The 25649-nt window shown below is 64.1% G+C and overlaps 1 protein-coding gene across 10 annotated transcripts; it reads left to right on the top strand.

Moving 5' to 3' along the window:
* Positions 1-1951: 1951 nt before the first annotated feature.
* Positions 1952-25395, top strand: PDLIM7 (PDZ and LIM domain 7). 10 transcript variants are annotated; one of them, XM_084636977.1, is made up of 15 exons: positions 1952-2020; positions 4541-4653; positions 13814-13965; positions 14225-14255; positions 15213-15385; positions 16612-16632; positions 17583-17660; positions 17978-18132; positions 18611-18647; positions 21666-21724; positions 21936-22176; positions 22363-22543; positions 23743-23863; positions 24708-24823; positions 25163-25395. In XM_084636977.1, exons 2-15 carry the CDS (start codon positions 4549-4551, stop codon positions 25247-25249), a joined length of 1557 nt encoding a protein of 518 aa, XP_084493103.1. In that variant the 5' UTR covers positions 1952-2020; positions 4541-4548; the 3' UTR covers positions 25250-25395. The 10 variants fall into 10 exon arrangements, with proteins under 10 accessions (XP_084493103.1, XP_084493111.1, XP_084493110.1 ...); XM_084636979.1 differs by having other exon boundaries at positions 2002-2066; XM_084636981.1 differs by lacking the exon at positions 1952-2020 and adding an exon at positions 3730-3748.
* Positions 25396-25649: the final 254 nt, after the last annotated feature.

Below are 25649 nucleotides of genomic sequence, written 5' to 3'. Positions count from 1 at the left end.
AAGGAGCTTCATCAAACGCTTAGCCATGTTTTGTTACTGATGGGCTGTAGTCAGTCGCTTGGCATTGAGGCTTTGAGGCATGTGTACAAATACCAGTCGGTCTTTGGATTTATGCCACAAAGGTATGTCGTGGTAATGCCCTGCCTAGCTGACAATCATGCCAACACCTGGCCCTTTGGGCACTCTAAGTGCCAGAGTAGAGCCCTTACTCAGGAGCAGATGGTTATTTCCAGATTCACATTTTTGGTTGATCACCTTTAGGCTTAAGAAATGCAAAAGGCTTGAGGGAGAAGGGTGATGCCTCATGGGGTGGGGGTTAATGACAAGAATTAGATTAGTTATTAGCAGTGAGTAGAGGGGTCTGCACAAAGTGGAGGGAAGGTCTCTCCCCAGCTTTGGTCAAATGCTTAGGGCTCGCCATGCGCCCCCAGAGACCTGGCTCCAGGGTGGATTTTGTCCTTCCTTTGTTTTTGCCGGACCTGCTACTTCTTGTAATCCCCTCCCCCCTTTGAAACACTGGTTATTATGGTGCCGGATGGTGTGAGAGGGAGCCTGGGGCCAGCGCTGGGAGGTGACTGGGCAGCGTTAATTGGAAAATGAAAACTTAGTTTTGGAAGAAACTTTGAAATTTCCGAGTTGCTCCATTTTGAAAGGTTCGAAATGAAGCTACTCTTCGAAATGATGGGTGAATTAGTTATATTACATGTAGTGAAATATTTTGCCTTCAGGCAGTGTTTTCCAGTAAATGAAAAATATGTCATATTTTGATAAATGTGGCTTTTTTCTCTTTGCAAAAATATCAACAATTTTTGGCAAAAACACATACTTTTGAGAAATGGCCATTTCCCCAAGAGAATGTCTTATTTGCAAGCTCTGCCCAGCTCTAGCTCAAGAGGGGAGTGAAAGGAAGGGGCGGTGCAGAGAGCTTCAGGCACAAGAAGAGAGGGGCTGTTCCAGGAGGAACAGGTTTAATGGGCAGCAGGTTTTAAACAAATCAAAGGAAGTTCTTCTTCACTCAGCGCACAGTCAACCTGGGGAACTCCTTGCCTATAGAAGGCTAGGACTATAACAGGGTTTAAAAGAGAACTGGATAAATTCATGGAGGTTAAGTCCATTTATGGCTATTAGCCAGGATGGGGAAGGAATGGTGTCCCTCGCCTCTGTTTGTCAGAGGGTGGAGATGGACGGCAGGAGAGAGATCACTAGATTATGACCTGGTAGGTTCACTCCCTCTGGGGCACCTGGCATTGGCCGCTGTCGGCAGACAGGACACTGGGCTGGATGGACCTTTGGCCTGACCCAGTGTGGCCGTTCTTATGAGGGAAAGGAGGGGCACAGAACGGGGGGCTCAAGAGGGGCATAGGGAGAGGAACTGAGATTTGCGGCAGAACTGTTTCGGGCTTGAAGCTGAATCTTGCACTGGATGTGGGAAAAGGGGGGTGATGAACTGGCAAGGAAGGTGCAGCAGCCAAGGAGAGAGCTGTCCCTGCTGCCAGAACTCAGGGGGAGGGGCTGGTGTGAGCCAGGATGGTGCCCTTGGTACTGACGCTGCCCTGCCGGGCCCCGTCAGCTCATGCACCATGCACGGGACGAAAGCCCCCTCCCGCCGCAGCCCCTCCCCAGCCCTTAACTCTGCGAGGGGAGAAAGTGCCTGAGTTTGCAGGGAGCCTGGTTCTGCTGCCTCCCAGGCCTTAAGTCTGAAGCCCCCTGAGGGTAGGGCTGGGGCAGGAGGGCGGGGCCTGTTGGCCGTGCAGACCCCTCCCCCGGGGGAGCCTGCCCCCGCCCCGCGGCGCGGCCCGCAGGCGGCGCGTTGTCCCTGCAGCGCCCCGGTCTGGGCACCAGGGGGAGCCCAGCCGCGGAAGGTTCAGTAGCCCCGCGCAGGCGCAAAAGGTGCACGGAGGCTGCGCTGATTGGCGGACGGGGCGGAATCGCCCCGCCCCCGGGGGGTATACAAGAAACTGGGCGGGCGGGGCTGCGGCCAGAGTCAGTCTGCCCCGCCCGGAGCCGGCGGCGCGAGCAGGTGAGGGGGGGGCCGGGGCCGGGGCCGGGGCCGGCGGCGCGAGCAGGTGAGGGGGGGGCCGGGGGGGGGCGCGGCCGCTTCCCTTCCAGGGGCCGCGTCGCCGGCCGGGGCCAGGGCGCCTCGCAGCGCGGGGACCGGCGGCCCTGGCCGGGGTCCGTCCCGGGGCGGGCCGGGCGAGCGGCCTGCGGGGCTCTGCCGGGCCGGCGGCGGCAGCTCCCGGAGCCCGCGGTGGGACCCCGGCGGCTCGCGGACCCGCGGCCCCGCCCCGGCTCCGGCCCCGCTGTGCCCCCGGCGGTGCCCGCGGGAGCCGGTCGCTGCGCCCCGCTGCGCCCCGGGGCCCTGAGCCGCTGCCCCCCCCGGCTCCTGGCCCCCCCCCCGGCGGTGCCCGCGGGAGCCGGTCGCTGCGCCCCGCTGGTCCCCGGGGCCCTGAGCCGCTGCCCCCCCCGGCTCCTGGCCCCCCCCCGGCGGTGCCCGCGGGAGCCGGTCGCTGCGCCCCGCTGGTCCCCGGGGCCCTGAGCCGCTGCCCCCCCCGGCTCCTGGCCCCCCCCCGGCGGTGCCCGCGGGAGCCGGTCGCTGCGCCCCGCTGGTCCCCGGGGCCCTGAGCCGCTGCCCCCCCCGGCTCCTGGCGCCCCCCCCGGCTCCTGGCCCCCCCCCGGCGGTGCCCGCGGGAGCCGGTCGCTGCGCCCCGCTGGTCCCCGGGGCCCTGAGCCGCTGCCCCCCCCGGCTCCTGGCCCCCCCCCGGCGGTGCCCGCGGGAGCCGGTCGCTGCGCCCCGCTGGTCCCCGGGGCCCTGAGCCGCTGCCTCCCCCCGGCTCCTGGCCCCCCCCCGGCGGTGCCCGCGGGAGCCGGTCGCTGCGCCCCGCTGGTCCCCGGGGCCCTGAGCCGCTGCCCCGGCAGGTTGTTCTGGGCCCCGGTCGCCTCCCGCGGCTGAGGGCCGCTGCAGCTCCTGGCCGGGGTCCCCCTTCCTGCTGCTTGGGGGAAGGAGCCTTTTATTCTCGCCCCGCTTGTCTGGCTCCGGCTTTGGGGCCGCTGCCCGTCCTGGCACCGGGACACACGCGGGCGCGCGTCCCAGCCTGCCTGGCCCGGCGAGCCGGGTGCCTGGAGTCTGGCAGGAAGCCACAGCTCGGGTCTGGCGGAGGCGGGCCGCGGGAGCCCTGTTTGGGGGGCGCTGCCTTGGCTGGCCGTGTTCCCCGGGGGTAGCGTCAGAACAGGGCTGGGAATGGCTGCGCAGCTCCTCCGGTGCGGCAGGGACATCCCCACCCCACCCCATCGCATCCTCCCCACGCATCCCAGCGCTCAGAGCCGGGCTCCCGCCGCAGCCTGTGGCAAAGGGCCCCGCTCAGGCATGTTGTCCTGTTGGCTCAACCCAGGAAGTGGGGAGGGTTCAGGCTCCCCACCTCTTCCCAGCCCAGCACATTCCTCCCCCAGTCCCGTGGAGATAAGTTTTAAGCTGCAGCGGAGCTCCTTGGAGGGGGAGGAAGTGGGGCCTGCTGGCGAGGGGGTCTCTGGGGATGGTGGGCTCTGGAGTGGGGGGAGCGGATCGGGTCTGAGCCCAGGTGGCTGCTGTCCTGCCCCAAGGCAGCTCCTGTGGGGGTGAGGGATCCCAGCCCAGAGCTGGTTTTGTCTGCTTGCTTTATTGGCCAGCACAGGGAATGTCTGACATGAAGCAATTGCTCTGGAGTATCCCTCCCAGCCCCCAGCCCGGATGAGCAGCCAGAGGAGCATGCCGGTATCATCTTACATGCCTTATATAGCCTGCAAGCTGCTGGGGAGAGCTTGGGGGAGGGTGGCTGGGATCCTGCCCATCACCTACCCGTGGGGGTGTGGAGCTAGATTTGGGGGCTAAGTCGCCATCCCTTGGTGCTGGCCTCTCCCTGGGTTTGGAGGGAGAGGAGAGGCCGAAGGCCTTGCTCCAGCTTCTGTCAGATGAGGTTGGTGGTGACTCCTGGAATTGAGCAGGGTTGGGGCTGGCCCCAGCCCCCTGGCTGGCAGCTGTGTAGGGACAGGCTGTCCTGCAGGGATTCCCTTTCCTGTGCAAACGGGCAGATGGGGTTGCTCTTCTCAGCTGGCTGCTGGGGTGAAGTCTGTCTCCCCTGTGTGTCACCAGTGATTGGGGCTAGTGAGTGTCAAGCAGACCCCCTGGCAGTGCTGACTTGACCAACAAAAAGATTTCCAAACCCTGCTGTCACTGCCAGAGTCCCGAGTAGCTTGTGGCTTGGTGAGTACCATGGGCACCTGGCTGTAGGGGCAGTGGCTTTGCACTTTGTAGGTGGCCCCCTCTGACTCTGGGCCGAATGCTGAGGGGGGGTTGGATCCTCTCCCTGTGATGGCTTGACCTAGCTTGGGATCTTCTCTAGCAGTGTCACTGGGGAATCTCCCCCGTGTTCCCCCGGAGTAGCCATGGGGGCAGTGTGTCAGTAGATGGTTGGGACTGGCCGTCAGAGGCAGAGCTGGCCCCAAGAGCACCCTGGCCCCCTTCTCTGCTCTCCTCACTCTTAACTGCCTGAAACTTCTCTTCTAGCTTCAGAAATGAGCAGCATGGACTCCTATAAAGTGATGCTGGATGGGCCGGCACCCTGGGGATTCAGGCTGCAGGGGGGCAAGGACTTCAATATGCCCCTCTCCATCTCCAGGGTAAGAACTGTGGCAAAAACCTCTGGCCCAGCCATGCTGTGACTCCCCACCCCCACCCCGGCCTGGAGCTCCCCTCCTGGAGCCTGTTGCCTGGTCTCTTCCCTTCGTGCCTATGTTCTGGTGTCCTCAACAAGAGCAGTGACTCTGGGCATCCTGCCAGTGGGTCGGGGTCTTGGTGTGGTGGTTTCCATGCCAAGCTGATGTTGAGGGGCTCCTTCTTGCTTGGATGTGAGTCAGTTGCTCCCAGCTGGGCCAGCCTGGTGCTCAGGGGCAGGGTGCTGCTGTGGGATGAACTCTCCCCAGTCTGCCTGGGGTCTGGACTCTGTTCCTGGGGCAGGCCCAGGCCTTGAGACAACCTGCTGAAGTGCTGTAAGGTGCTGTGCCTGTTCATTCTCAGCTGCTTCCTGGGGACTGTCCTGCAGAGCCACCTCCTTTCCTGGCTCTTGGCAGTCTCCTTCGGCAGTCTGCCACAGGTCACACTTGGAGAGTCCAGGTGCTCTGCCCTGGGTTCCCTCTCCCAGCCTCTGAACCCTGGATCTGTACCCAGCAGCATTGGGTGCTGACTTCAGGCTAGCTCCTAGCTGTATGCTTGCCCCACTGGGAGGGTGCTGTGCTCTGTGCAGCCCTATGTTACTGAGACAGCCCTCCTGCACTAATTCCTGGGCTGGGGATCAGGGGGCTGCCAGTGAACTCCAAGGTGGGTGAGACCACCCCTCTACAGCCATGTGCTCTGTGCCTTAGAGCCATTGGGGTGAGCAGCTGGCATTGGGGTGGCAGTATCTGGAAGAAACACCTTTGGATATTGGTTCAATTCCTAGTGGCCAGGTGCCCCATCCCACCCTGTTTTGTTGGAAGCCATGAGGAGGCCAAGGACTGCACCCCCATGTGGCCCAGGCTGGCATGGAGCGCTACAGGGAGCTGACATTGTAATGGCTGCGAATCGGCACCTAGCACAAACTGCACCCCTGCCTTGCCATTCAAGGCTCTTCGGGCCAGCTCCTTGTGCCCAGTCCCTCTGGGTTGGGAGGGGTTCCACGGCCTTGCAAGCTGCCCCCCATGGGGTCCCAGTCCTGCCTAGGCACAGGATGCTCATGAACCTCTCACTGGATCGTTGGCAGATGGCCCTTGCCGTGGAATTGCCTTATAAGCCTTGGAATGTGCTGCAATGCTGGTGGATGGAGGCTTTCCCAACATGCTGGAGGCAGGAGCAGGCTGTGTGAGGGCTCCCTCCTGCGTATGCCGGACAGCCCGTGTGTACAGCAGCAAGCCTGTTGTCAGGGTGAGGAGGGGTCTCTGACTGGGCCTCTGCTGACCCAGCCCTGTGGGGAGCTCACTGGCAGCCCACTGGACCCTGCGGGCGCTCGGGAGGCTCCTTGCAGAGACAGCCTCAACTTGTATTCTAGACCAATGTCTCTTGGCTAGCTGCCTGCACTAAACAGGGCCTGTCTAGGCAGAGGGGTCTGCAGAGGACCAGAGCTGTGCAGCTGTGGTGGCCCCTGAGCCCCCTCCCCACACAGCCCCCCCACTGTCTGTTCCAAGGGCCCTATGCTCAGTGGTGAGCACAGCCTGGCTCCGCGCCTATGAATGCCTGGGGGGAGGGGCCATGTCCTGGGGAAGAGGGTTTCCTGAGCGAGCCCCCGCTGTTCCAAGGGGCCAAAGGGCCACAAAGGCAAAGCTGCAGGGATCTCCTCTTCCAGCCAGCTCAGAGGCTAGTTCCCAGCTTGTGGGCAGCCAGCCCCAGGGTTTGGGTTTGGGCCCTGCAGAGTGTGGTGCTGATGGAGGTGCAGCTTCCTTCTGGGACACGTTAATCCCGGGCCAGGTGCTGGGGCCAGGTGGGGTCTTTGGCAAACTCCCCGGGCTGGGGGTGTGCTGCTCAGGAAGGCTGGGTAGTGCACGTGGGTACCATCACACAGGTCTTGTTTGCTGCCCAGCCAGTGGAAGGGAGAGCCCAGCAGAGCTGACTGCAAGGGACTAATGTAGACGAGAGCAGGCACCCTGTGATGTGGTTGTAGCTGGCACTCCACCGCCTGTGGGATAAGGAGCAAAGCTAATGTGTGGGGGTGGCAGGGGCCAGCTAGACGCTTCTGCGGTCACCAAGAGGCCCCTTTCACTCCAGAACCCCTCTCCTGTGCACGCAGCCCTGGCTACCCGCGTGGGTGGCTGGGTCACCCCCGCCAAGGGCTGCAAGTCTCTGGCGCGGTACTGGGGTCTGTGGCTATCTGAGAGCAGCAAGGAGTGCAAGTGGAGGTTGTGGGGTGCACCTGCAGGTCTCTAGGGACTGGGAACCCCTCCCCCATCATGGATCTGCAGGGTTATGCTGTGGGCCCTGCTTTGCAACAGGCTCTGGGAGGAACCCTCCAGTGGCCAGACCCCAGAGCAGGGGTCTCTCCCTCCAGGGGGAGCCTTGTGGCTTCGCTGCCTCCTGAGACTGAACCTCTCTGGGCCTGCAGCCCCTGCTTTGCACCGGGCGCTCTGGGCAGCACCTGCAGCTGAGACGGACCCTGGGGAGACTTGCCTGCTCTTCTGAATTAATGCACCTCCCCTGGCACTGGCATTGGTGTGCACACCGTGCTGTCACAACCGTCGGGTTTGTTAACTGGACGTGGCCTAGGGAGTCTGCAGACATGAAGGGCAAAGCAGAGGCCACTCTGGCCAGCCCAGAGCCGAGCCAAGCTGTAGGGAACCCCTCACTTCAAGCTCCATCTGTCCAAGCTGGGGTCTGACCAAGGAGGTCAGATGGAGGGGGAGCCCTGACTCTGTTCAGCACCCACTACTTATCCCCCATTTCACAGCCCTCAGTCCTCTGATCTCAAGCTGGGGGTGTGTGGTGTAGGGGAGTCCATCTCCCTCTGGGTTGTTGGTTGTGAGGTGTCAGTGTCCTGGCCCCTGGATTTGCTGTTGTCTTCTCAACTGACCCGTGGTGTGGGATTAAGGCTCAGACAGCTGGGGGACACCCTCACCAATGTGTCTCAGCCTGTCCAGAGAGCAAACTGTCCCCTTCCACTCACTGGGGAGCACTGCTGCACTCAGGGGAAACAGAGGCACACACAGGCCTCATAAAAACATTACCAAATATTCCCACTCATCACCCCGGGAAAGGAATCCTTGCCGATGAGGCAGAGCCCCAGATGGGTGCACGCAGAGGCATATGGCCTGGTGGACAGGTAGAGGAGAGCTACTGAGGTGCTGAAGGCAGCTCCCACCCCTTCTTCTGAGACATCCCTGCTCCTCGCCCTCAATGCTGTAGTGTTGGTACCACCCCAGTGCCCTGCTCCTTCTCTCTGGCTGCCAGCTGGCCCAAGAGGTGGCCTCTGCTTGCACTGACAGGTCCTCTCCAGACCAGCTCCATTGGTTAGCTTGGGAGTGCGGCTGAAGCGGAGACTAGAGCAGTGGCCAGCTTCTTCCATGGCCCCTCAGTGCTGCCTACTGGCTACCAGCCCCTGTGCCCCCTGTCCTTCAGAGTTCCCCTTGCCTGTACCTAGGACTGGTGCTCCTGGGCCAGGGGGACTTTTTCCACCTCTTGTGGAGAAGCATGACCCCCTTACCCCACCCTCTGCTGAAGGGTTGGTGCACCTTGTGTCGGTGGGGGCCCTCTTGGAGCCATCTGTGGCCCATGCAACAAGAAGCTCTGCTTTCTCCCTGGGTGCCAGCTTGCTCTGCTCTGTTGCTGATGCCCTGTCCCTCAGTTTCATGCCCCTTCCCCTGGGTTCTGTGACAAAGTGAGCCCAGCATTCCTGCTTCTCCCACCTGGCAGCTTGTTGCTGGGCTGGTTGCCCTTCGCAGGCCACCTGTAACTGAGCCGGTGCCCTGCCAGACCAGTGACTCCCCAGGCATGGTGTGCTCCCTGCGGGAGGCTGGGCTGCTGAGCAGCCATTCACCATCCCTGCACAGTGCGTGGTGGTGGTGGGGTGCAGCCCTGGGGCAGGGGCTGAAGATGTTGCACTGGGGGTGCTGATGGCCCAGCCTGTGGGGACCAGAGAACACCCTCCCCCAGCACTCGTCCCCATGGGCCATGAGGCCTCCAGTGGCCTGGGGTTCGAGGCTTGTCTGGGCTCACTGACTCACCTGCAGCTTGGCTCTGTGAGGGCCTTGCCTGTGGCGACTTCACTCCTTGCAGTGGGTGGGGTCTGGAGCAGGGCTGCTGCAGCAGTAGCTCTGGCATGAAGGGAGGTGGCTGCTGCCTCTCCTGACCCAACTCCTGGGGCCTGCTGGGTCAGCGCTGAAGGGGAGAGGCTGAGGGAGGGGAATAGGGAGCTGAGCACTTGCTTGATGGGCTTTAGGGCTGCAGGGAGGAGGTGGGTGGCTCGTTATGCTCCCCAGTTAATGAGCAGGGGCTCTGGTTCCCCTCAGGCCAGGTGTGGGTGACTCCACTGACATGGGGGGCAGCAATAAGTGGGTCACAGCCTGGGATCTGCCTGGTGGCCCCATGCTTATATGGTGCTCGTACTCCACGACGACATCTCCTCCCTCGAGGCAGGTTGAGGGGTGGCTGAGGTGAGAGGCCAGAGTGTCCTCAGACCTGGGCACTTCTCCATGTGCATGTGTGCACTGGGTGAGAGAAGGGAGCAGGTGGGGTCCTCTGTGCTGGCCGCCTCAGCTGTTCCCAGGCAGTGCTAGGGAAGGGAAGGAGAGATAGGATAAAAATATGCCCTTGCTGTCAGCAGGGTGGGTGTGCCAGGGCCTTGGGACACTCCTGGCACAGCGGTCCCATGACCCAGGTGACTTTCCTGGGCTGGAGAGCCAAGGCGGGGTGGGGGGGAGAGAATCCTGGGACTCCTCCACCCCCCCACCATGGTTCATTCAGAACTAGGTGCACGTGGCCATCTTGGGCGTCTCCCACGTGGGCAGAGCTGGTTGTGGCTGCAGGCGCAAAGTGTCCTGGGCGCTCAGCATGTGCAGAACAGGGACCCTCTGCCTGGGGAAGGTCATGGAAGAGAGGCGCTGGCAGCGTGGGGAGTGCAGCCGTGTTGGGGAACTCACCCCACTAGGCAGGCAATGGAAGACTAAGACTTCCCCCAGCATTGTAGCCTGGACAGAGTGCTAAGCCTGGCTACCAGGGCCTCCCCTTGCCGTGGCCCCTCCAGCACAGCTGTGCTGCGTGGGGAGCTTGCTAAAAACTTTCTGCCTGGACTGGAGAGGTGGGAGCTCTGTGTGTAGTTGGGGAGGGTCCTGGCTAGCTTGCCCTGCTCTCAGCAGGAGCAGGGACCTTCCACCTCCCCAGCCCAGCCTGGGCTATGCTCTCCCTGAGCCAGCCCAGCCCTGGAGCCAGCTGCTGTCCTGGGCACTGTGGGAGACCCTTCTCCTGTGGCTGGCAGCTGTTTGGCTCTCACCCCAGGCAGCCAAGGCAGGCTTGTGCCCGTGTTGCCCAGCAGGGTCCCTTCCTCGCCACCTTGGAGGTCCTCATGCTCGAGTGCAGTCTGGTTTCCAAAGCCCTGCATGGGTCTCTACCAAGCTCCCCCATGGGCTGAGGCTGGAGAGCTCTGAGTGGGGGCTGGGAAGGGCTGGTGGGCGACCCTGTGACCATCTTGCCCAGGGTTGGGCTGATGCCTTCAAGCCACTTCTCTGGCCCAGCACAGGCAGCTCCTGTTGGGCTGGGACACGGCTTCCCTCAGGGTGCCCCGACATCCCACTCCTGCCACCAGTGGCCCCAATGCTTACTCCTGGCAGCAGGGGAATGGTGCTGGGGTTTGGCCCCCCTGCTCAGGCTGGGCCTGGTGTCCAGTGCAGCACATGGCTCTGCCAGCATGTGGGGTTGTGCAGGAACTGCCCCCTGTGCCGCCTTGAGGACAGGGCATCCTCTCCTGTCCCTGTGCAGAGAGGGCAAGGGGGGGAGAGGGGTCTGGTTGGCAGGTGGGATTTTCCAGCCCTTGGCGTGGCACCAGTGGCCTATCTGAGTCCTTTATGTTCATGTTGAGCTGGACTTGAGGAAATATTTGGTCCGAATGCAGGGCCCTTGAGCTTCCCACCCCAGAGGAGCAGGAATGGCTCCGGGCCCGTGTATCACCACTTGTCTCCATGCCAGCATGCTGGAGCTGTGATGGGGTCACACTGGGGCAGAAGGGCATGGCAAGTGCTGTGCACCAGCTCCTAGCACCCTGCAGCTGGCAGGCTTGGTGCCCTGGGAGGGGAGCCCCTGCCCCGCCCATCCGGGCAGCTGAGGCAACGGGAAGGGGAGGGTGTGGCTTGGAGGCTTTTCTGCTGCTGGGCTGGAAGAGTCGCTGCAGAAGCAGGTGGCTGGTCTCATTGCCATAGTGCCTTTCTGAGACACTTGTGCATGCATCCGACTGCCCCACGGTCTCTGGGGCAAGGAGGAAGCGGGGCCTGCTTTAGTGGTGTCCCCCTGTCCTCCACCCTGGCTGTCCGCTGTGCGGAGTGCACCAGCTCCAGGCTCTGCTCTAGACTCTCGGGGGGAGGCGCTGAGCCGGCGCCCTGCTTTTGGGGGTTTGTGTGACTGCAGCCTGGCTGGTTCTGGGGGCCCCTGCAGGTGAAGCCGGGCGGGCCGCTCGCCCAGCCCCTGAGCCGGGCCCTGTGCAGGGCTGGGAGTAGAGGAAATGTTGCCGGTGCTGAAGCAGTGTTAATGTCTCCCTGCGCCAGGCTGGGTATTGCAGCCCCATGGCTGGGGATGAGGTAATGTCTCTGCCTGCTGCCGGAGGAAGAGGAATGGGATCAGCACAGCAGGAGAGAAGCTTCCTGGGGTCTGCCTGGCCCCTCCCGCCCAGACACAGCCTAGGAAATGCCTGTGGTTTCCAGTTCTGCGGGGGAGCGAGTGACGCATGGGCTGTGTTAGGGAAGGCTCTGACTCGCTTCCATGGCCCGACCCTGGCCAGTGCTATGGCGTCTAGCGCAATGCCTGCCCGCACTGGGGCTGGTTCCTTTGCTGGGGGGGCTGCGCTTCCCAAGCAGAGCGCCGGTGGGCCTGCGGGACGGGAGGGTAGGCGGGAGGTGCCTGGTTTTCCCCAGTGAGGCCTGCACACACAGCCTCTGCCCTGGGAGCGTGGGACCCTGCAGCTGGCACCAGCTGGGGAAGGTGCATGCCCCCTCCTGCCCTGGCCCTCGCTACAGGCCTAGCGGGGCGGAAGAGGAGGGGAGAACAGCATGATGGGCTCGAAGGGACTGAGTCCCCAAAATTTGTTCTGTGGCCTGCCTCCTCCGTTCCTTGTGTGGGGTGGGCGGGGGGATGCAGTCTCCCCTCCTCAAGACACCGGGTTGTGCAGGGAGCCATGAGCGGCCCTTAGGGGAAGGGGCAGCCTGCCCCGGGGTAATGCCTCCAGCCCCTCTGCTGCCCCCTCCCCTGCTGTGTGCAGGGACACCGGTGCTCCCGCAGACCTGGAACTGCGCTGCCTCCCTGTCCCTGCCGGCAGAGCGGCACTCGGGCTCCCTGGGAGCGGGCACGAGGGCTGCTAGTGCTAGGCCCAGAGCCTGTGCTGCCCACCCTGGAGGTGGAGCCAAACTCCAGCTTCTCCCAGCCCTGCTGCCCTGACACTTGTTCCTGAACCTAAAAGGTGCCGACACTTGGCACCTGGGACCCCTAGGGACTGGCTTTTTCCGTTCAGAAAGCTGTGGGCTGTGTGGGTAGCCAGAGGTCTCACCCAGGGGGTGTGACTCGCATCTGCACTGGGTTGGGTACATGCCCCGAACTGACCAGCTGAACACACTAATTGCAGATGTTGCTTGTTCTGTCCATCTGAGGTCTCGGGGTCAGACCACATCCCACAGCCTTAAAACCCGAACACCAGCTTCCCTCTTTGTGCCTGTGGTGAGGGGAAGGTCTTTGTATTCACGTTCCGGAGCATGGATGCTTTCGTTAATGGTGACTTGCAAAGGGGTCTTAAAACCCCCGGGGGCTGTGCTGCAAACACGTAGTCAGTGTATTAAATGCCTGGATCGGTGCTTGTTGTGAGGCATCGCATGGGTGCCGGAGCTGGGACTTGCAGCTTTCCCTGGGATTTCCAGGGGTGGACAGTTACTCCTGTAAGGAAGGCCTTCTAGCAGAGATGCTCAGGGCAGTGGGAGAGCAGACTTCAGAGTTGCCTTGGCACTCCATTTTCAACCCGGGTCCCCGGCAGCTCGGGAGTCAGGCTGTTACAGCCGCTCTGCTGCTGTGTCAGGAGTGCGGGGTGCAGTGCCGAAAGCTCATCTCCCACTGAGAGTCCCTCACTGAGAACAGGCTGCAGCAGCCTGTGCTGGGTGTGACAGCCCTGTCAGTTACAGCAGATGTGACACGCAGGGGCTGGAATTAAGGCTTAGAGCTGTTGAACGAACACTTGGAGGGTTGGCTGAGTCTAGCGGGTTCTTGTCCTGGAGATCCCTGGCGGGGCTGTAGGAGGGGAAGCAGCTCAATTCCAGATCCAAAGCAGCCCTCAGAAGCTGGATCCAGGGCCTGCCTAGCCCAATCCCAGTGCTGCAGCCTCCCCAGCTGTAGGCATTGCCCTGGTCAGTGTGGGGGTTACATTGGTGGGGGGGAAGGAGCCCAATCAAGAGCTATGCATTAGCAGCAAGGGCAGGATCAGGAGGCAAAGCAGCCCTGCACTGGACTGAGTAGAGTTGGCAGCTGGGCATCTCCTGACATGGTGGAGGGGCACGGGGCGGGCTGCGAGAGCACCGCTCTCGCCAGCCCAGATGCATGCCTGTTACCCAGCCCCAAAACATCACTACCTCTGGGGTGGAAGACAGCTGCTCTTAGTGCACAGCCAGGCCCCCGTAGGCCTGGGAATACAGGGCGCTGTGTCCCGCTGGAAGAGTTTGGGGAAGCTGGCCCTGGCTGGCTGCGGAGTTGACAGCTCCCCTCTGGTGCAGTCAGGCTCTGGGCTGGGGAGCGTCGGGGCACTGGGATCGGTGTGCTCAGGGTGTTGGCCGTAGCCGAATCACAGGACTTCTGAAGCCCCGTGCCAATAGCATCCCCGAGGGCTGTGGGTGGCTCAGCCCTGCCCTGCCCTCCCCCTGCAGCGTCACTCACTGGTGCTTGGGACTGTCCCCCCAGCAGCACTGCTCCCTGCAGTGCCTGTGTCCTTAGCCGCCTCCCTCCCGCACTGTCCCACTCCCGGGAGCGGCTCTGGCTCTTGGGCCCGGTCTGCGGGGGCTCTTGCCACCCGTCCCAGCAGCTCCCATCATTCCTGGGGAGCTTGTGCCATGTGATTGACTCTCTGGCTCTGCCCTGCAGCTGACCCCCGGTGGCAAGGCAGCCCAGGCCGGTGTGGGAGTGGGCGACTGGGTGCTGAGCATTGATGGGGAGAACACCAGAAGCATGACTCACATCGAAGCACAGAACAAGATCCGTGCCTGCGGAGACCAGCTTTCCCTCAGCCTGAGCAGGTAACGCCCATGCTGCTATCTCTCCTGGGACAGGGACCCACACAGCCCCCTCCTTAGCCCCCACCCCAATTCCGATGCCCAAGCCGCAGGGGTGGACTGCCTCAGAGCCTCCAGGTTTGTCCCGCACCCCGCAGAGCCCATAAAGAGCCAATGCTTGGTTTGGCAGAGGGGTCTGGCTGGGCCTGGTTTGGGGAGGGGGAAGAGCCCAACCTGAGACAGGTGTGGTCTATTCACCTCAGCTCCATATGTTTTCCTGCAGAGTCCAGTGCCTCCTGGGGAAGCCACACAAGGTATGTGCTGCTCTTATCCCCGTGGGCGCCAGCTCTGCCTTGTGGCGGGTAGGGCTAGGGGTCCCCATTGCTTTGATGGCAGAACTTGTCTGTGGGCCCTTTCTGGAGGCTCTGGAATTAGCCCCAGGCTGCTCTTGGAGGGCACCAGGTGCTGGGGGTCCTGGTGGCAAAGGCATGGTTGGCTGTGGGTCAGGGCAGATGCCAGTCACCCCACTCCAGAATGTAGGAGGGGTGTAACTGGGCACTGTGACCTCTGACACCTCCCTCCAAAAGGCCCTCCGCAGCAGGTCAATGGGCGTCCCACAGGTGCCTGGCCATGCACCTCCCAGCACAGATCCTGCTGGGAACCAGGGCTTTGGTCTTGTCTTGCAGGGGCTGGCTCAAAGTGCTGTCCCTCTGAGGGATGGGGGCGGGCAGGGCTGGACCCAGCCATGAAGCTGCCTCTCACTTTCAGTATTTGCACACTGCCTTGGAGTTTCCCTGGCACTGGGCTGGGTGGCTTCTGGGGGGCAGGGCACTGGTGCATGGTGTGGGCAGGTATCATAGTGCAGCGCATTAGCGGTCTGCCTGTCCGGGCCCTGCATCTGAGTGACTTTGGCCAGGTGTCTCAATCCTTGTCACTAATTCTTTTCAGCTTGCTATTGTGCCCCTCATCCCCATCCGGACCCAGTTCCTGGGCTCACAGCTTCCCGTCATCCCCCGGGCAAGGTGCTGTTCTGTGCCCCTTGCTGGGTGCTAGGTGGGCACATAGCAGCACCTGCTAGAGCCCAGAAGCAGCTGGTGGCTGAGTGCCACCACAGAGCGCTCTAAGGTGCCAGAGGCTGTCACCCTTGGACACCCCTGGGAGGCCAGGCATGGGCCTGGCTTTCTAGCATGGCTGCCCCATGGGTCTGCCAGGTGCTTCTCGCATGCTGCCTGATGTGCAAGCCTGTGTGCTGTGTTTTGTCTCCCGCTCAGGATTCATTCCCCTGCTCTCAGCCCCCGAAATATAACTTCGTTCCTAGTACTACCCTCAACAAAACGGCACGGCCCTTTGGGGCCAGTCCCACGCCCAACTCGCTGCCTGGGCTGGTGACGAAACCTGTGACGTACTCGGCCCCCGCGCCCGCCTCCACCCCCCAGCACAATGGGTATGTTGCTGTCCATCACGCTGCACTGCAGGCCGGGCCTGGTCGCTCCCGCCCGGAGGCCCTGCCTGCGTCTGGCCGTGCTGTGCCCTTGCATGTCGGATGCCTCGTGTGCATGTGGTGAGAGCCCCGCAAGCCAGGGCTGCTCGCTGGCGGGGCTGGACGGGCACCCCCTCTGGGGAGCAGCACCCAAAGCTGTGGGCCGCATCTACAGGGCTGGTGTTTCAGTGACCCCTGGTGGCTGGTTCCGGTATAGAACTGCAAAAAGCAGCAGCCCCCCCCTCCCCCTCCTTCCACACACCTAGTTCACGCAGAGACTGGCTGACCTGCCTCGCTGGCCCTGCGCTCCTCCCTCTCCCCTTGCTGATGTGGGCTGGGCTCTCTTTGGGGGGGGGCATGTGGGTTCTGGCTTCCAGACCTCTCTGAGGAGCCTTGGGGCATGTTCAGCAGAGCCCAGCCTGGAGCCTTCCTGCCAGCTGACTCTGGGCTATTGCTGGTGTCCCCTGCACCTGGCCAGCTGCTGGCAGGGTACCTGGGACTCCCCAGGCGTGGGCTCTCCTGCCCATCTGGGCAGGGCAGTGGCTGGGCAGTGGAGCCGCAGGCAGGGGCTGACCCCACCCCAAAAGGGGACAGGCTGTTCTGTTGAGCTTGGCGGCGTTTTTGTGCCGCCTCCAGAAGCATGTGTCTGGCCGGTCTCTCCTGGGCATGCTGAGGGTGGGGGTGCCACAGGGTACCCCCATGACTGAGCTGCCAGAGCTGGTGTGGGGAACTCTGGGGGCCGCTGAGCGTGGCCCTCATCTCTGCACTGTGCAGTTACTTCGCCAAGCTGGGATCCTTTCCCATGTTCCCCAGGGAGCCTGGGCTGCAGAAAGCTGGCCGGCCAGCCCCTCCCTATCTGAGAGCAGTCTAATCCTGGGGCCCTGACCCAGCCTGGAGTAGCGTGGGCTGGGGAGCGCCCTTGGACTAGGTGCCCCAGAGAACCCCCTTGCCAGGTCTGGTCTGTAGCGGGGAATGTGCTGTGATCTACTGCTGACTCTGCCCTCTGGGGCACCCTCTCCTCTGGCCTGCTCTGGGGCAGATGGCAGCCAGAGCTGGCCCGGGTGGGGTCTGGGTGTAGGGAGAGTTGGACCTCTGTCTCGCTCTGCACGTTTCTCTTGTGGATGCAGTGGGTCTAATCTCTTTCTTCCCTCCTTTCCTCTTCTTCCTCTCTCTCCTCCCCGACTCCGCAGGTGCAGAACCCTGACAAGTCAGTAAGCCTTTTTCCTCTGCTCCTAATCCCCTGCATGCCCCGCCCCTCCCCTCCCCCCAGAACGCTGGGCTGGCGAGCACCCACATGCCCCCCCCCATCGTTGGGCTTGTGCCCACTCCCCTCTGGTCTCTAGAACCATCTTGCTGCCTTGCTGTGTTCCTCCTCTCCGCTCGGGGAGGTGCCTGTGCCCTGCTGGGGAAAGGAGCGGGACCTATGGGCTGTGTTCCCCTATAGACATCCTCTCCCCCAGGCATGGCTCGGGAGCCCTTGGTTCAGCCCCAAGTGTCATGCTGGGGTGTGGCTGGGCGCTGGCCCTGTGCAGGGGCAGGGGTCCTGGCCGAGGGGGTTGCTCCTTGCCCAAAGGACGAGATTTCAGGCCCAGCTTGAGTGCTGGGGGCAGTGAACTGTAGCTAAGGGGAACAGCCCTATCCAGCAACCTCACATACTGCCCAGGCTCAGCCTGCTGCCCTCCCCAGAGCTGGTGCCCAGACGAATGCTTTGACCTTGAGTGGGGAGCTGACATGGAGCCAGGCAGAGCAGCTGCCTCCTCTAGGAGCATGGTGCTGGCTCAGGGGAGGGCCTGGCTGGGGCAGTCACAGGGCAGGGGGCTTTCTGGCCACTGCTAGCTTTGGAATCCTGATGCTGTTCAACCCCTCTGCAGCGAGGGGCAGGGGTCTGCAGAGAGCAGCTGGGTGTCATGGCCGGTGGTTGTGGGGGCAGGAGGGTATCCCTGCCCAGGCACGTGCTCTGTAACCTGCGGGCGGTGGAGCAGCCTGTGCCCTGGAGAGCTCATGGCCCACCATGGAGCAGGCTCCTGGGGCTTGGCTCCCTCAGCACCATGGCTGCCAGCAGAGCCTTTCCTGGTCCCGTGGGGGCTCACTCGGCTCTTCCTCCGTGCTGGGATTGTCGCCTGACTCACTCATGCTCTTATTGCCTCTCTCCTGGCCCCAGGGTCGGTGCCGGCCCCAGCCCACCAGAGGGGAAAACTCAGCCCCGTGGAGACCTGGGCCGCTCCTATGTGGAGGATGAGTAAGGGCGGGGAATCTGTGTCTGTTGCTAGTTGGCATGTTGTGCTGTTGTGTTCCTGGGCCCTGAGCTGCTTGCCCCCGAGGGAAGGTGTCAGCGGGCTGCCAGGCCAGCAAGGAGGCACGCACAGGGATGTGGCTCGTGTCCGAGTGATGTGTTGGGGGTGCTGTGCCCCGGGGGGTGGGGTGCCCCAACCCCTGTTGTGGGTTACCGTGTGGGAGGGACACTCGGGGTTTGGCTGGCAGGCCCTCCCTGTCCTGCGTGATGTGGGGTGTGCCGTGCGCGCTGGCTGAGCGCTCTGCCCTTCTGTCTGCGCACAGGCACGCTCTGCGGCTAATGAGCCCCCCAGTCGGCCTGCCCAATGACTCCAGCAAAAAGCGGCTGATTGAGGATACGGAGGACTGGCAGCCTCGTACTGGCACCACCCAGTCCCGCTCCTTCCACATCCTGGCCCAGCTCACGGGCACAGAGTTCAGTAAGTGCCTCCCTCTGGGTCCTGGCACGTGCGGGCTGATGGACAGGACACCAGGCGTGGGTTGGCCAGCAGCCCTGCTCTGATGCTGGGACTGGACAGGCCTGGCATCCTTCTTGGCCGGGGGCCTTGGGGTGGCTGGTGGCCTGCAGGGCACGGAGTAGCCGGTCTCCCTACAGAGCTGGTGCAGATGGCTCTTGGGCAGCCCGCTCCCAGCAGCGTGCCAGGTATTTTTCCCACTGTGTGCTCTGTGGGCCTGCCCCAGACCAGTCCCTGCTGCTCACGGAGTCTGGCTAACTCCGCGGGCGCCTTGTGTTGCCTCAGTCTAGCCCTTGCAGCACAGCTGGCTGGGGCAGGAGCGGCCTGCAGGCTCCGCGGGAGCCAGTTGCTGGGGCCAAGAGATGGTGCTTGTGCGCTTCCTCCTTCCCCCCTCAGGGTGTCTCCAACTGTTACTCTCTCTCTTCTCTCCTGCTGCTCTCAGTGCAAGATCCAGATGATGAGCATGTTAGAAAAGCCAGGTAAGGACTGTGGGCACCAGGGTTTCCACATGGGTGCCTGTCTGGGGGTGTCCCTGCTGCCCTGGACTCTGCCACTCCTGGCCTTGAGGTTAAACCAGCCTCCCTGCTGGCAGGCCCCTGGCCTGGCCTTTGCCATCTGCAGGCCCTTGTGCTGCCTTTAGCCTCTGCTGGAGGGGCTGGTCTGGGGTCCTGGCACTTGCCCTCCCCGGTTGGTTGCATGAAGTCATGTGGCTGCTCTTTCTTGTCCTGATTTCAGCCGATGGAGCCTCTTCCTCCCTCTGGCGCTAACCTCTCCTCCTCCTCCTCCTCCCCTCTCTGTCCATCTCCTTCCTTCCTTCCTTTCAGAGAAAAGTTTGTCACTGAGCTGCAGAGCCCCCGCTACACTGGCCTTCGTGACTGGCACCACCAGCGCTCCGCTGTCTCTCTGAACGTGAAATCCTGAGCAGCGCCTGGCCTTGTGCTGGGAGCCTGCACCTCTCCGCCCTGGGCTGGCTCGGCCACATCACATGTTTGCCTGGGGAGGGGCATCCACCTTGCTCCTGACCATACCTAGCTGGGAACTCCTTGTGCCGTGCTGTGCGGTCTGCTCTGCCTGGGCTGGGGAGGGGCCGGCCTGGGGCAGGAAGCATTGTGGGATGGAGGCTGTCCGTGTCAGGGCCCTGATCTCAGACCCCCTAAGCCGCCCACTCCCCAGGGGAGCGGAGGGACTCCACTGCTGCGCGTCCTTGCCCTGTCGTGCCAGGCTTCCCCAAGAGCCCCAGCCCCTGGGGTGGCTGCAGCACCCTTGCTCTGCCCAGCTAGGCAGTGGGAGCTGGGACTGCTGCCTGCAGTGTCCCCTGGGCCCGTGTTCCCACAGTGAACCTGTGGCACCGAGGCCAGCTGCGTCCTGTTCCCATGAGCTGCCCAGGCTGCTGTTCCCAGATGCCCTCTGGCTGTGCTCATGGTGTGAGGGCCTGGCTAGCACCCAGCAGGCTGCCCTGGGCCAGGGGCTGCTGTGCTGTCCTGCCCTGCCCATCGCTGGGGCTGTGTCCTAGCTCCCATCAGGCTGGGGGCTGACAGCAGAGCTCGCTCCGGTCTGGGGAAGGACTGCAGTACCTGGGCCCCTCCTGCCAGGTGTGCCTCCCCCAAGCCTGGTAACAAGGTCTGAGCGGGGTGGCCTGTCCTCTCCCTTTCAATGACCATGGGCTAAGCTAGGTTCCCGTCACTGCTGTCTCCAGACTAGACGGGGACCTTAGGCTGGAGGGTGGGTGTAGACTGAACGTCCCTCTTTCTGGCCCAGCAGGGGTGACCTGGTGCATGGTGGGTGGCCAAGGGCTCTGGGAGCAAGGCCCCTGGGTTCTGTGCCTTGGTGCTGGCCCCTCGGAGCCTGTTGCCTTGCTGTGACAGGCTCGCAGTGCGCCCAAGTGCTGATGTGATGTGACCTAGATGGGCTGAGTGGTGCCTCCCCTGGGCTGGCTGAGCCCCCTGCTGGGGAGTGGCCTGGCCTGGCCATGCGGGCTGGGGCTGGGCCCTGGGTCTGCCCAGCACAGCTGCTTGCTGGACCCTTCTGTAGTAAAATAAAGATTCCTGTTCTTGTAACTGGCTCCTAGTCGTCTTTGCTGCCAGGAGGGCGCCACCAGGGCACCAGCTGCCAGGTCTGCGGGGGTGGCCTGGGGCGCCCTGGGGCCTGCAGCCCAGCATAATGCTGTGCCAGCTCCGGGGCTGAGCTGTAGCAGCTGGGGGAACCAGCTCTGCTTTGCTGTCTGCAGAGCCTGGCCACCTTCCCCTAATGCTGGCCCCTGACCTGCAGCAAACCCAGCTCCAGTGCATCATGCAGCTTTGTAGGCTGCTGTCCACGGACTCCTCTGGGTGGCTGGCACCGGCCCCCCAAGGGTGGGCATTGCTGCAGGCTGGGGAACAGGGCTCCTGGCTTTTCCACTCCTGCTTGGTGTAAGGCACAGCTCCAGCAGCCAGTGCTGCCTTTGGCCCTCAGGGAGGGGCTGAACCCAGCTGACCCTGGGCCTGGGGATTGGCCACTGTGGGCTGGCTGGAGAGGCCCTGGATCCTGGAGTGAGAGGTGAGGAAGGGGTGGCACTGGGCTGTTGTTGCCTTCCCCAGGCCTAAGCTGAGAGCTGCAAGGCCAAACTGTCAGCTGGGGGCGAGCTCGCTGGCCCCCCTGGAAGCACCTGTGCGTTCTGCTCATCCCTTGCTGGGGGGGGGGTCTGTGGCTGCTGGTGCCTCCCATCACCCCCGGCATCTCCCTGCAGGGCTGCAGCCAGCTGGTCTGCCCTTTCAGGCATCCTGCTGGTGATATGTCTGTGTGTGGGCATCCTGCTAGCTAGGTGCCTGGGGTTAGGGGGATGTCCGGGGACAGGGGATGTTGGGTTTGCCAACAGGGAGGAAGAAACTGGAGTCCAAGAAAAACTGCCTTGTGGGGGGCTGGACCTCATGGGTAGAGCAGCCAGTGGGCTGCTGCCACCCTTGGGCTCCTTCTCCATACCCCCTGGCGCAGCAGGGCCGGTGAGGAGGCGGGACTGGGCTACGGCTACCCCAGGGTGAGGGTCAGACTCCCCCAGAAGGGGGGGGGGTTGACCGCCAGGGTGAGCTGGCAGGCTGCTCCTCCTACAACCATGAGGACTCAGCATGGCTGCTCAGGGCACCAGCCGTTCCAGGGTCCCGTCCTGCGGGCTCCTCACGTGCCTGGGCTCCTCACGTGCCTGGGCTCCTCACGTGCCTGGGCTCCTCACGTGCCTGGGCTCCCGCTCGTTGCCCACCGCCCATTGGGCCTGGGATGTGAGCAGGAAGTGCCCCAGCTCTGCAATACTGGGTCATTGACTAACCAAACCAGCCACCAGGGGGTGCTGCTGCACAGCAGGAGGGGGTGCCTGGCCTGAGCAGCGGGGGCTTTGCCCCTGCTGGGGTAGGAGGGAGCCAGGCCCTGGGCTCCTGCCCCATCCAGGCCTATGGGCAGCTGGCGCCTCCTGTGGGCAGGGGTGGGTGATGGCCAGCTGGCAGCTGCATTAATGAGTTGTTCTGTAGCCAGGTGTCTGGGCTGGACCTGTCTTCGGTGACTGTGCTGAAGGTGGAGCCTGATCACGGTAAGCAGGGGGTGCTGGGGTGGGCACTGCATGGCGCCATCTCTCCCAGCTGTGGGGCAGAGTGAGCCCTTGGTGCCCCAGCAGGGTGCATGAAGGGGGGTCGCGGGGCTGGGGGGCCTGTTTCCAGGCTCTGCCCCAGGCTAGCAGAGTGCAGCTGTTGAGGGCTCTGCGGGTTTGTATCACCTGAGAATCCCTCTGGGGCCTGTTGCAGGTTCTGCAGCCCCCAGGGCCCCAGCTGCTCCAGGCCCTGCCAGCCGCCCGCCCTGGGCTGTGGATCCTTCCTTTGCTGAGCGCTATGCCCCCGACAAGACCAGCACCGTGCTGAGCAAGCACAGCCAGCCGGCCATGCCCACGCCCATGCAGAACCGCAGCTCCATTGTCCAGGCTGCGCAGCAGCCCCCCGAGGGCAGCAGCAAAACCCCCATCTGCTACCAGTGCAACAAGGTCATCAGGTGAGTGGAGTGGGGCCCCTCCGCCTAGCCCCATCTCTGCCATGCACGGGGCTGCTGGTCTCCTGGGGGTGGCCTGGCAGCTCCCCCTTCCTGAGGGAGGGAGGAATGAACCCGCCGGGCCGCGGGGGGCAGCTGGCTCCTGTCCGGCAGATGCACGTGCTAACTCCTCCCCTCCCCTGCCTCCAGGGGCCGCTACCTGGTGGCACTGGGGCATTACTACCACCCGGAGGAGTTCGCATGCTGCCAGTGCAGGAAGGGGCTGGATGAGGGGGGCTTCTTCGAGGAGGGGGGCTCGGTCTTCTGCCCCAAGTGCTACGACACGCGCTACGCTCCCAGCTGTGCCAAGTGCAAGAAGAAGATTGGTGGGGTGAGTCGCTGCTGAGTGTCTGCGGTGGAGCCCTCCCCCCTCAGGGCCCCGGCGGCGAGGGGGGGACGGCCAGGGAGTGGGGCTCTGGGGCTGGGCCGGCAGGCTGGGCAGGGCCAGCGGGTGGTGGGGCAGGGCCAGCGGGCTGGGCAGAGCAGGGGGTGGGGGCTCTGGGGTGGGATTGGTGGGCTGGGCAGGGCAGGGGGGGGGGCCAGTGGGTGGTGGGGCAGGGCCAGTGGGCTGGGCAGGGTGGGGCTGGCAGGCTGGGTGGGGCTCTGGGGTGGGGCCAGTGGGTGGTGGGGCAGGGCCAGTGGGCTGGGCAGGGTGGGGCTGGCAGGCTGGTTGGGGCTCTGGGGTGGGGCCAGCGGGCAGGGCAGGGGGTGGGGCTTGGCTGGGGCTAGCAGACTGGGCAGGGGGCGGGGCCAGTGGGCTGGGTGGGGCTCTGGGGTGGGATTGGTGGGCAGGGGGCGGGGCTCTTGGCTGGGGCTAGCAGGCTGGGCGGGGTAATGGGGCGGGGCCAGTGGGCAGGGCAAGGGGCGGGGCTCCGGGGCGGGGCCAGTGGGCAGGGCAAGGGGCGGGGCTCCGGGGCGGGGGCTAGCAGGCGGGGGGGGCAGGGTTCCAGGGCGGGGGCTAGCAGGCGGGGTGGGGGCAGGGGGCGGGGTTCCAGGACGGGGCCAGCGGGCGGTGGGGTGGGGCAGGGCGGGGCCAGCGGGCATGGTGGGGCGGGGGCAGGGGGCGGGGTTCCAGGGCGGGGGCTAGTAGGCGGGGCAGGGGCGGGGCTAGCAGGCGGGGCGGGGGCAGGGGCAGGGGGCGGGGTTCCGGGGCAGGGGCTAGCAGGCGGGGCAGGGGCAGGGGCAGGGGGCGGGGCAGGGGCAGGGGCTAGCAGGCAGGGCGGGGGCAGGGGGCGGGGCTCCGGGGCGGGGGCTAGCAGGCGGGGCAGGGGCAGGGGCTAGCGGGCAGGGCGGGGGCAGGGGCAGGGGGCGGGGTTCCGGGGCGGGGGCTAGCAGGCGGGGCAGGGGCAGGGGCAGGGGCTAGCAGGCAGGGCGGGGGCAGGGGCAGGGGGCGGGGCTCCGGGGCGGGGGCTAGCAGGCGGGGCAGGGGGCGGGGGCAGGGGCAGGGGGCGGGGCTCCGGGGCGGGGGCTAGCAGGCGGGGCTCCGGGGCTCGGGGGCGGCTCGGCTGAGGGTGGCGTTCCCTTGCCCAGGAGATCATGCACGCCCTGAAGATGACCTGGCATGTGCAGTGCTTCACCTGCGCCGCCTGCAGAGCTCCCATCCGCAACCGCGCCTTCTACATGGAGGAGGGGCAGCCCTACTGCGAGAGAGGTAGGGGGTGCCCCGCCCCGCCCCCGGGATGCTGGGACTGCGGCTGCCCCCTGCTCCCGTGGGCTCTGCGGCAGCCTGTCCCCCTGTGGCCTCGCTGTGGGGCAGGGAGAGGAAGCTGTGGCCACTAGCTACTGCTCCAGCCCCTGGGCCGCCCCCAGCGTTGCCAGATGCCCTGCGGGTCCTGCCCTGGCAAAGGCGGGGGGCACCCTCCCCCCTACAGGGACCCCCCATCCTCTGCTGCTGGCCTGGCCTCCGAGATGGTTGCTGGGCAGTGCCGAGCTCCCAGGTTGCCATGGCGACGAGAGTGCAGTACCTCCATCAAAGCAGAGTGCTGCACGGCCTCCTGGGAAACGGGGGTCCCCCATTCTGCAGACACTGGCTTTCCTGCAATATTCCCCGGGGCGGGCAAGGGGCTCTTGGAGATGGGGTTGGCTGTGCCAGTCCTCGGCAGCAGCTGCAGCGAAATCCCCTTGGCAAAGCGAGCGGGGCCGGGGGGCAGCCGCACACGCAGACCGAGGGGAAGCACGCATGGGGACGCGCTGCTGGCTCCCGGGGCCCCTTCAGCAAACCTGGTCTCAGGGCTGGAGGCTGGCTCAGGAAAGAGCCAGGGCTGGGCTGGCAGGAGGCCACGGGTTGGGACTGAGGGGCGCTGGCTGAGCTGTTACAATGGGGCAGGGGATGGCCACCCACTGAGCATTGGCCCCAGTTAGAGCCAGGCACAAATAAAAATGCTTCCCCCCCCACCCCCCCAGTAAAGCAATCTCAGGACTGCCCCATCAGTCCCTGTCCAGTTCTCCCAGGGGGGTGCTCTGGGGAGCCCCATCTCAGCCCGCTCTCTCCCCAGACTACGAGAAGATGTTCGGCACAAAATGCCGTGGCTGCGACTTCAAGATTGATGCTGGTGACCGGTTCCTGGAGGCACTGGGGTTCAGCTGGCATGACACCTGCTTTGTCTGTGCGGTAAGATCAGCAGGGCAGCCCTTCGCTATTGCTCACCCTGACTCGATGGGGCTGGCCCTGGCCAATAAGGGCCTAAGCCCCTGCCAGGGAGGGCTCTTCACTGGCGGTGGTGTGAGCAGGATTGGCTGCACCTGCCTCTTGTGCTGAGCTGGTCTGTGTTGGAGAGCAGCTCTGGCTGCCCTGGGCCTCTGACCACATGTGTCCTGTGCCCCCTAGAGTGCTGGGGCAGGTCTGTGCCAGGCATGGGCAGTGTAATGGAGTTTGGGGGGAAAGGGTGTGGATGGGGTGTTGCAGAGGGAGAGCTGGTCTTTCCCTGTTGACTGCCTGCTCTCTCCTCAGATCTGCCAGGTCAGCCTGGAAGGGAAGACGTTCTACTCAAAGAAGGACAAACCCCTCTGCAAGAGCCATGCCTTCTCCCATGTGTAAGGGGAGGCTCCAGCTGCCACACCGCACACGTTGGCCCTGCACGCATCTCTGTCTGCCCCTTCTCTCTTGCTCCATGGGGCCCCAGGGAGAAGGGGTTGGAGCCACCCCTCCCTCTGCCACCTCTGGCCTGGGCAGCACCTTGCTCTGGCCTACCTTATAGGCAAAGCTGAGCCTGCTGCTCTCTTGACCCTCAATGGCCTGTCTTCTCTCTGGATTATGTGCCCCCTGCCCCTCTGGTGGTCTCGGCTGGGCCACCTGTCCCCTCCCTTCTGTACCCACAACCAGCTGAGCCAGGCACCTCGCCTGGGGGCTAGACCTATTCCATGCTGAGCCCAAAGGTGGGAGAGGCTTGCTGGAGCAGGGCTGCTCTGACCCTAAGAGGTGACCAGCCTGGGTGCCA

Source organism: Lepidochelys olivacea, assembly GCF_965140295.1.
Source record: "Lepidochelys olivacea isolate rLepOli2 genome assembly, chromosome: 8".
In the NCBI taxonomy this organism is placed as follows: Eukaryota; Metazoa; Chordata; order Testudines; family Cheloniidae; genus Lepidochelys; species Lepidochelys olivacea.
This window is presented reverse-complemented; position numbering and strand designations above follow the sequence as displayed.